Source organism: Capra hircus, chromosome 8 (genome assembly GCF_001704415.2).
Source record: "Capra hircus breed San Clemente chromosome 8, ASM170441v1, whole genome shotgun sequence".
Taxonomy (NCBI): Eukaryota; Metazoa; Chordata; class Mammalia; order Artiodactyla; family Bovidae; genus Capra; species Capra hircus.
In genome coordinates, this window is record NC_030815.1 from 69,062,102 (window position 1) to 69,072,724 (window position 10,623).

The 10,623-nt window shown below is 50.6% G+C and overlaps 1 protein-coding gene across 11 annotated transcripts in view; it reads left to right on the forward strand.

The window, feature by feature from the left end:
* DMTN (dematin actin binding protein) overlaps positions 1-4,382 on the forward strand; it is a 31,337-nt gene extending 26,955 nt beyond the window's left edge. For 8 of the 11 annotated variants that reach the window (XM_018052259.1, XM_018052258.1, XM_013966099.2 and 5 more), the window contains 6 exons: positions 1,951-2,015; positions 2,162-2,210; positions 2,405-2,412; positions 2,597-2,662; positions 2,929-3,009; positions 3,134-4,382. In XM_018052259.1, the coding sequence (XP_017907748.1) occupies positions 1,951-2,015; positions 2,162-2,210; positions 2,405-2,412; positions 2,597-2,662; positions 2,929-3,009; positions 3,134-3,247 (383 nt within the window). In that variant the 3' untranslated portion in view covers positions 3,248-4,382. The remainder of the gene's footprint in view (positions 1-1,950; positions 2,016-2,161; positions 2,211-2,404; positions 2,413-2,596; positions 2,663-2,928; positions 3,010-3,133) is intronic. The other 3 variants (XM_018052261.1, XM_018052264.1, XM_005683975.3) reach the window with 1 other exon arrangement.

Consider the following 10,623-nt stretch of genomic DNA (forward strand, 5'->3'; position numbering starts at 1 on the left):
TGGTCATCGAAGTGATATTTCAGCTGGATGATATTTCAGTGCGGGTGGGAAGAGTCATGGTAGGCTTTTTTAGAGAATGTAGAATAAATAGTTAAGGCCTGAAGAATGAAGCAGAAAGAGAGAAATGTCCCGGAGGTTGGATTCAGCCCTCATGCTCCACCAGGATTAACGAGTCAGGCAAAATTAGCTCTTTAATGTGCATTTGGCCTTGCAGAGTTGAGTAGTGAAACGCCTGCGTCAGCATCATTGTTGGCATCCCTGAACTTGTATGGGACCAATGGTCACATGATCAGCATAGCTGATCAGCCTTGACAATTGCAGAATTACAAACAGGCTTGTCATTCTGACTTAATGGTGACATTGAAAGTAATGGTCACTTTCAAACATAATCGAGAAGTAATTAGGAGTGAAAACCTTATGGCTAAAATTCTACTGGTCCATCAAGGGAGAAGTGCATGCTCACTATCACTGAGGTGAAGCACTTCAGTAGTGAATGAAGGACTTCTCTGGCGGTCCAGTGGCTAAGACTCCACACTCCCAATGCAGGGGCCCCAGGTTCGATCCCTGGCCAGGGAACCAGATCCCACAGGCCACAACTAAAACCTGGCACAGCTAAATAAATAAATACTATTTTAAAATAGTTAATGAGGGTTGTGTAAACAGACAATTCTCTATATAAAAGTAAGGAGTATCAAGAGGGAAAAAACGAGGTTGCCCTAAACACATTTTATTCTCACAAATTTCCAAATAACATATCTTACAAGAATGTTTGAAGAAAACAATTATTCCTCACAGTTTTGAGTCTATCCAGGCTAAACTTTCACATATACACACAAAAAAATGCTGGTCAAAACAATTGCTATGCAATGTCTAGCCAGCAATGTCTAGCCTCTGGAGATGAAGGAATTTTGAGATTAGCCCAAACAAGCTTTCTAGGAAACCTGTTACTGAAAACCAATTTTCCTGAATTATAAGATGTAGTTCTTGAAAGCTTAGTGATGTTGAAAGTGAAAGTGAAAGTTGCTCAGTCATGTCCCACTCTTTGTGACCCCACAGACTGTAGCCTGCCAGGCTTCTCTATCCATAGCATTTTCCAGGCAAGAATACTGGAGTGGGTAGCCGTTCTCTTCTTTAGGGCATCGTCCCCACCCAGGGATCAAACCCAGGTCTCCGGCATTGCAGGCGGATTCTTTACCATTTGAGTCACCAGGGAAGCCCTTAGTGACATTATTAGAGGTCTAATTGCAAGTGGCATCTGACTTGGGAATGTCAAGTCTAAGCGACCGCGGTGCCAGCTAGCAGCTGACAGTGCTGGGAGAATGACTGCTTCTGTTTTATGACATCAGGCATTTGAAATTCGATTACTAACATTGCTAAACATAAAACTAATAATTCTATCCTTTTTACTTATATTAGACTTCTTTTTGTATCCCAGAGGTTCACTGTATGATGGTGAGCCTCATCACCTGGGGCTTCCCAGGTGGCGCTAGTGGTAAAGAACCTGTCTGCCAGTACAGGAGAGATGTGGGTTTGATCCCTGAATCGGGAAGATGCCCTGGAGAAGGGAATGGGAATCCATTCCAGTATTCTTGCCTGGAGAATCCCATGGACAGAGGAGCCTGGCGGGCTATGGTTCACAGGGTCGCAAAGAGTCAGACATGACTTACCTCATCATCTGACTCTGAATTTGAACACTTGGGCCTTTGGCCCAAATGTCTATTTCGCTCACATCCGTTAAAGAGAGGTGAGGCGTTAGGGGCAGTTCAGAACTGCAGCATGCTGTCACCTGCTGCAGGTAACAGGCAGGAGCTGGAAACCAAAAGAGCTCCACTGGGTTCCCCCGATTCCCCTCTCCATGGCCCTGCCCCTGGCAGGGGCGGCCAAGGAATGACCCTCAGGAATGACTGTCAGGCCAAAGGGACTGAATCGGGGCCTCCTGCTCTCTTCCAGCCTTGCACGCGGGAACGTCTAAATCTTCTTCCCTCCCCGCCTATGGCAGGACCACCCTGAGCCGGGTAAGGTCCCAGCATCGAACTCACAGGTTGCTAGGGAAGAGCGGGCATGTGGGGCCGCCCGTGAGGGATGGGGTACTCGGGCAGGGGGTGAAAGGGAACGATGCAGTACACTCCCATTTCCTCTGATCCTTTTGTGTCCTTTCCAGCTCCAGTCTACAGACTTCAGCCCATCTGGGAGTGAGGCTGAAAGCCCAGGTGAGAGATGGAGCTGCCGTGATGCTGGGCAAGGGGCTTGGGCAGGCCCCGGGGGCAGCCTGTGCGTGCGACGCGGGCAGGGCTCTGCGGCTGCAGGTGGGGGAGGCTGAACTGGCAGGCTGGAGGCCTGCTGACCTCAGGCCTCCAGCTGAACCTCAGAGCCACCTCTGAACAGTGACTCTTCTCTCCCGCAGGCCTGCAGGTGAGTGCCCTCTGCAGGGGAACATGTGGACCACGGAAGTCACGGATGGACGGGGAGACTGGCAGTGCTGGGGGAGGGGGTTGTGGGGCCACGGAGTCACCTGGTGAGGCCGCAAGAAGCACATGAAAAGGCTGGGGAGGTCTCCTTGCCGCACTCTGGCTCACTGCGGCTTTGGTCTCCCCAGAATGGAGAGGGCCAGAGGGGGAGGATGGACCGGGGGAACTCCCTGCCCTGTGTGCTGGAGCAGAAGGTGAGGGGCAGGGGCAGAGGCAGGGGGTGGTGGGCAGGGGACAGAACTGTCTCTAGCGGGGGAGGGCCAGCTTGGGAGAAGCCAGAGAAGTGAATGCACTGAGGGGTCCTCTGGGCTGATGTTGGGAGGGGCAGCACGGAAACTGAATGGCAAGATGGCATGAGACCCCACGGCCCCTTCAGGCTGATAAGCGGGCCTGGGGGACGGCAGGGGTAAGGTTGACCACTATGCGCCTAATACTACCCCGCTGTCCTCCCAACCCCCAGATCTATCCTTATGAAATGCTGATGGTGACCAATAGGGGGCGAACCAAGTTGCCTCCAGGTGTGGATCGGATGAGGCTGGAGGTATGCAGGGACAATTTGCAGGGTGGGTGAGGGGCTTCCTGCTGGGGAGGACCACCTCCTGGTCACTCGGCCCAGCCCCACCTGTGCCTCCTCCCCTAAACTGCCCCCGTGTGTCCCCTCACAGAGGCACCTGTCAGCAGAAGACTTCTCTAGGGTCTTCTCCATGTCTCCTGAAGAGTTTGGCAAGCTGGCTCTGTGGAAGCGGAACGAGCTCAAGAAAAAGGCCTCTCTCTTCTGATGGCCCCCACCTACTCCATGACTGATCCTCACCCCTGCCGCTTCAGGGCCCTGGAGCTGGGGTCCCAAGACCCCAGAGCATCATCTCTTGGTGGGGGGGAGCAGGGAGATGGCGCAGGGGTGGGGTTGGCTCCGTCATCCAAGTTGAGGGGGAGCAAGAAAGACCTCTGCCGTGTTGGGGTTGTAGAATGTGGACTTTCTTCCCCATAATGAGCCAGGACGGGGGAGGGGGCTCTCCTTCTCTCATCCCTGGTCCTCACAGTACAGGGCAAAAGCAGTGTGGACTCCCTGTGAGTTAACGTTTGCATCCTCTCCCTGCCCCACCCCCACGTGAATGTCCCAGAAGAGAGTGATGAGAAATGAACATGGCACTTAGTGGCCAAGCCTGTCTGCTGGGTGGGGAGATCTCTTGGGCCTGGTAGGAGGTCCCGTGAGGATGGGGAGCAGCCAGGTAGGCAGAGAGCACCCCAGTACCCCATGTGTACCCAAGCACTCCTCTGCAGCTCACCTGGGACAGGTTCCCCTGCATTTGGGCCTCCCGCCTCTCAGCCTCCAGCAGGGAGGCCACCTGGTCCTCCAGCTCGCGCCCTACCCTGCCCTTGTGACCCCCAAGCTTCGAAGCCTCTTGCTCTAGCCCCGTGGCTTCCCCAGAAGCCTGCGGCATAGAGTGGAGATGTCGCCTATACAGACCCCCAGCCCACCACCAGCCTGCAGGCGGGGTTGGCTAGAATGCTGCCTTCTAGCATCCAAGTCTTGGGTGGAACTCATCTCCTTGGATGGGATGAGGAGCCAGGCTGAGAGTCCTGGCCACTGGTTCCGCCCATGCCTGTGCACCCCCCCACCACGCTCTCTAAAGAATGTAATTTATTGGGGCACCCCCAGCTGCTTTCCTCACCTTACTCTCCACCCTACCCTAATCACGCTCCCAGCTTTTCTTCTCTCCAAATACACATGTGTATATAATTATATATATATTTTTGCCCGGGTCTGGGTTTTGTTCCTGCCCAGACCCTGAGATCCCTTTCTGCAGTGTGTGTGTGTGTGTGTGTGTGTGTGTGTGTGTGTGTCTGTGTGTGTGATCATGCTGGGGGAGGGGGACTCTGCTTGGAATTAAAAGGTTGCAATGGGGCCCCAAATCTATTTGTTCTTTATGAGCTTCCAGATCGGGGCAGGAGGGACAAGTGATGCCAGGCTGAGAAAAGCCATGGAGCAAGGGTTCAAATGAGGGAAGGGGGAAGGCAGAGTTGGAGGAGGGAGAGAGATGGCACACATACTACCCGCCCCCTGTCCTGCCCCAGGAAAGCCGGGGCAGGCTAGCAGTTCCTGTCTGCTTCCTCTCCTTCAGGGGCTGAGCGATGGTGGCATGGACAAGGGAACAGAAAGTCACACTCTGGAGGGTGATATAGAGCCAGCTGGGAAAAAATGCTCTGTCCTCCACTGAAGCCCTAAGTGTAGCCTTTGGCAGTCAAGCTCATCAATAGTCAACATGGTTGTACCCTTCCGGGCCTGTGATACCCACAGTTTAATGGGGAGGCCAAACACCCAGGAAAGGTCAACGGTGTGTGAGTGGGCAGTGAGCTGATTGTCAAGGGTCAGGAGGGAAAAACTGGGGGCTGTTAGTTGTGTCCAACTCTTTGCGGCTCCGTGGACTGTAGCCCGCCAGGCTCTTCTGTCCATGGTGGGATTCTCCAGACAAGAATACTGGAGTGGGTTGCCATTTCCTCCTCCAGGGGATCTTCCCGACCCGGGGACTGAACCCACAACTCTTGCATCTCCTGCATTGGCAGGTGGATTCTTTACCACTAGCGCTACCTGGGAAGCTGGGTGAAGAAATGATGGGTGAAATCTAGCAGGAACAAGGGTCAAGCGGAGGCTGAAGGAGAAGGGGTAACTTGGTTGACTTGGCAGGACCGTCCAAGGCAACTGGGCAGGGAACAGTCCTGTTTGAGTGGGTGGAGGGGGTGAAGACTGCACTGGAAGATCAGAAAAAGGACTTTGGCTGTGGGTGCTGGTGGGGGCAGGCTCAGATCACCCAGCAGGATCAGAACCTGGGTTTGGGGACCTGAAGAGGTATGCAGTCTAGAGTACCTGGTGAGTTGGAGGAGGGCCCGACTCTGAACCCAAGACTGTACCTGATACCTGAATCAACTTTCCTGCCTCCCTGAGTTTCTAGGCCCTTCAGCTGAAAAAAATCAAAGTGGATAACAGTTGCTCAAATGGGAATGATTACTTCTTTTTTTTAACTTTTATTTTGTAGAGTATTTATTTATATGTATTTCTTTTTAGCTGCACCATGCAGCATCAAGATCTTGGTTCCCAGACCAGGATGACCAGGGATCAAACCTCAGCCCCCTGCATTAGGGATGTGGAATTTTAACCACTAGACCACCAGGGAAGTCCCTGAGTGATTGCTTTAAATGGTAGGAGTTCTGTGACATCCAAAACATTGTTTGATCTTCTTAACAAACTCGTGAGGTCAACAACACACATAGGTTGTTTTCATCCTTTTCCAGAATGAGAGAATTGTGGAATAGAGACATTTCATGTGAAGTTTTCACTAGAGGCTACAAGCAACTAACAAATGCAGACTGGAGACACACATCCCAGTTTCTTCACCACTAAGCTGGGACTTTCCCAGTACAGACAGTTGTCTCTCCAAGGGCAGCAGAGAGAGGAATGGGTATTTAGTGAATGTTTGGAAGGCTTACCGTGTTCTAGCATGATGGACAGGAGCTCCCAGGATGCTTTGTACCAAGAGGTGGGAGGAATGTTTGATCCCAGGGCACTCTGGGAAATGTTTACAGTAGGGGCTCAACTGGACTTGAGGTCCTAAAGGATTTGAGGTTCCTGAGAAATTTAGAGCAGCTCAAAGTAGAGTGTGCGAGCTCAGACTCTCAGTCATTTCCAGCTCTTTGCAACCCCACAGACTGTAGCCCGCCAGGTTCTTCTGTCCATGTGATTCTCCAGGCAAGAATACTAGAGTGTGGTGCCATGCCCTCCTCCAAGGGATCTTCCCAACCCAGGGATTGAACCAAAGTCTCATACCTTCTGCATTAGCAGGCTGATTCTTTACCACCAGCACCACCTGGGAAGCCCTCAAAGTAGCGATCTAAAATAAAACCTAAAATAAAACCTTGGTGATTATATAGTCCAGTGGTTTCCAAACCTTTTTAGTAGCCAGTCTTTTTTTTTAAATTAGATCTTACTATTAGTAATTAGAATACATTTACAAGTGAATTTTATAGTCAACTATTATGAAATCAATCAATGAGAATAAGGAAGCTATTTGATGGATATAAAAAATTTAAGCCAGGGATTATATATGACCACTGCCCTTTCAACAAGTGCAGGACCTAAATTACTCTTATTTTTGGTTGCAAAGTATCAACAAAATCCTGATTCACATAGATTCAGATAAGGAGCTCAGTCATGTCCAACTTGTTTGAGATCCTGTGAACTGTAGCCTGCCAGGTTCCTCTGTCCATGGGATTTCCCAGGCAAGAATACTGGAGTGGGTTGCCATTTCCTTCACAGATAAGTAGTTTACATAGATAAATAGTTACAAAATTTTGGTGGTTTAAAAATGCACACAAGAGACTTCTCTGGTGGTCCAATGGTTAAGAATCTGCCTCGCAATGCAGGGAACTCCTAGTTGGGGAACTAAGATTACACATGCCCTGGGTGACTAAGCCTGTGTACCCCAGTGAAAGATCCTGCATGACACAAGGAATATCCATCATGCTACAACCAAGACCCAATGCAGTGAAATAAATAAATAATTTAAAATAATGGCACACACAAATGCGAACAGCCACATTCCTAGTGTTGAGAGATAGCAGCTAAGTCCCGTCTCTTTGAATCTGGGCTTAGTGACTTGCTCTTTCAAGCTGTTTCTTCTGCAACAGCCTTCTACCTTCATTTACATTGACAGAAAAGAAAAAAAAGAAAAGTGAAGTCGCCCAGTCGTGTCCAACTCTTTGCGACCCCGTGGACACCAGGCTCCTCCGTCCATGGGATTTTCTAGGCAAGAGTACTGGAGTGGGTTGCCATTTCCTTCTCCAGAGAACTTCCCGACCCAGGGACAGAAGGGGAGGTTTATTCAAACCTCTTCTCAGTAAGGTAAACTGGCAGCAGAATTTAGCTGCATCAGTAGGCTCTAGCACATACACAAGTGTGTCCACTGACATTTATTAGGGCTTTTAAAATTAAAAATTAAACCAAATAAAATATCAGGAAGTTCTTATACACTTCCCCTATATCCTACATTTCCTTGAAATATCTTGAAGGGGAAAATAAGTGGATTTAATCTATCCAGCCTGCTTCCTTTACCTATGAGGAAGGAGACCCAGAGAACAATGTTGGACTACACTCTAGATTACTTCTGTTTTAATTTTTTTTAATTTACTTATTTTGGTGGGATCCAAATACTAGCTCAGCCCGGGCTTGGCCGAACTCTAGCCTCTGCATCGCTGCACAGGCTATTCTCTAGTTGCGGCGAGGGGAGGCTCCTCTCTAGTTATAATGTGCGGGCTTCTCGCTCCGGCAGCTTCTCTCGTTTCTGCAGAGCATAGGCTCTAGGGTGCGTGGGCTGCAGCTGTATCAGTTCCTGGGCTCTAGAGCACAGGCTCAGTAGTTATGGTGCATGGTCTTAGTTATTCTGACATATACGGTATCTTCCTGGACCCGGCATCGCACCCTGGTCCGAAAATACTGAAGATGATCTTATTTGCAAAGCAGAAATGAACACACAGAGAACAAATGACTGGATAGCAAGGGGGGAAAATGGGGGCGGATGATTTGGGAGGTTGTGAATGACATCTATACAATACTATGTATAAAATAGATAACTAACAAGAACCTGCTGTATTTAGCACATCGAACTCTACTCAGTGCTCTGTGGTGACCTAAATGGGAAGGAATTCCAAAAAAGACATTCCAAAAATGTCTCATGCATTGTTGTTGTTGTTCAGTTGTCAAGTTATGTCCAACTCTTCGTGACCCCAAGGACTGCAACACGTCAGGCTTCCCTGTCCCTCACCATCTCCTAGAGTTTGCCCAAGTTCATGTCCATTGAATTGGTGATGCTATCCAACCATCTCATCCTCTCCTGCATTGGGAGGTGGATTCTTTACCAATGAGCTACCAGGGAAGCCCTAGATTGCTTCTTAATACACAATACAGGCTTGTTTCTTGTCTTTGTTCTTATATTTTATACTTTTTTAGCTTAAAAAGCCTCCTCTCATTTCCCATAGGCTTTTCACCAGGAACCAATTGTAGATGAACTGTTTGAAACATCTATTTTTCCCCCAAGCAGCTGCCAGAGAACTGAGATCCAAATACTAGTGCAGCCTGGGCTCAGGGGAACCCTGGCCTCCCCATGACTTAGTTTGGACTGCAGGCTCCACTCCACGGCACACAGCCACCTCTGGGCAGGTGCTGCCTCTGGGGCCTCAGTCTCACTGGTGAATGGGGCCCCCAAGGCAGGGCTGGAACAGTGAAGCTCCAGAATTCCACAGCTCCAGGTCCTCAGATCTGTGACAGGGGCTACCCCCTTCCTTCACAGAACCCCTGGTGCCTTACTTTCTCATCAGATGGTGTCAGGGGTCAGCAGGAATACATTCTGAACAGACATCAGCCCTGTAGTTGTGAGGAATATCTTTCCATTCTGGGCAGGTGGAGGGGTGAGGTGGGGAATGGGCTTTGACTCGGCAGAGCTGGCTGCTAGAAAGCCTCCTCCCAGCTTTGGACATTAGGGGAAAGTCTGCTCCTGTTGAAGGTTCTGCCTGTGTGACTCTGGGGTGTACTTTTCCAGTGTGGCCCCCCACTTTTCCAGGAGACCCACCATCTGTATCTTTCCTTGGTGTGTCTACAAGGGCAAAATGGGGCCAGTGTGACTTCCTTGACAGGAACTATGGACCAGCACTGTAGCCACTTAAAGTAACAAGCATCAATGAAATTAATTTTTATAATATACTTTGGTTAACTCAATTTACCTGATTGCATTTGAACTTGCAATCAACCTAAAACATCATTGTGTGTGTGTATGTGCCAAGTCACTTCAGTTGTGTCCAAATTTTTGCGACACTATAAACTAACTGTAGCCCTCCAGGCTCCCCTGTCCATGGAATATCTCCAGACAAGAACACTGGAGTGGATTGCCATGCTCTCCTTCAGGGGATCTTCCCCACCCAGGGACAGAACCTGTGCCTCGTATGTCTCCTATATTGGCAAGCAGGTTCTTTACCACTAGTGCCACCTGGGAAGCCCAAAATATCCTGTGACAATTTATTTTTAATTAAAAAAATTTTTATTTATTTATTCATTTATGGCTGCACTAAATCTTCAATGCTGAGAGGGCTTTTCTGCAGTTGCAGCAAGCAGGGGCAACTCTGTAGCTGCAGTGTGAGGGCTTCTCATTGCAGTGGCTTCAGCGTCACAGAGCACGGGCTCAGGGGCATGCAGCCTTCCGCAGTTGCAGCAGGTGGGCTCAGTAGTTGTGGCAATGGGCTTAGTTGCTCTGTGGTATGTGGGATCTTCCCATACCAGGCACCAAACCCACGTCTCCTGCATTGGCAGGCGGATTCTTTACCCCGAGCCACCAGGGAAGCCCCGTTAGTGACTATTTTACATTCTTTCCTTTGTCTGACATGTCTTCAGCATGTGTCAGTTAGGAGTAACTCCATAGCCACAAGTGGCCAGTGGCTACTGTGCTGGACCGGGATGGGGGAAGGAGTCACACTGGCCTGGTTCTGCCCTTCTGGACTCAACAGGGGAAGAAACAGTGTCTAACTTGGGGAAGGGGATAGCACACTGAGAAAATCAAGGCCAAGGATTACATAGGGAGAACCCTCAACCAAGCAGGGCTTCCTGGAATGTTCAAAGTTGGGCCCTTTGGCAGGGTGCTTTCTAGTAGGCAGCTCTGCCAGTTCAAAGCCCATTCCCCATCTTCCCCCCCAGCGCTCCCCCCCCCAGCCCCCCAGGAATGGAAAGAGATCCTTCATCACAAGGCAGTCAGCCGTTCAGAATGTATGTCTGCTGATCCCTGACATCGTTACGATGGGGGTGGGGGGCGGTAGGCATAATGGGATCCCAAGAGGGACATCTAGAGACTTCCAGACCCATGGACCTTCTCATCCCTCATGGGAAAAACGTGCTTGGTCCCACGCGCCCTTCCCTAAGGGTCGTTCGCACGCTGCCTCCGGGCTTCCCCAGGGGCCCCGGCGGACTTGACCTTGTCTTTCTGCTGCCGCGGCGGGCGGCGGGCACCCCCAGCCTCGGGGCCCCTCCTCGCTGCCCCGCCGGGCCACGTCGGCTGCCGGCCTCCTCTCCGACCCCGCGCTGGGCCGGGCGGGGGCTGCGGGGCGGGGCGGCCGGGGC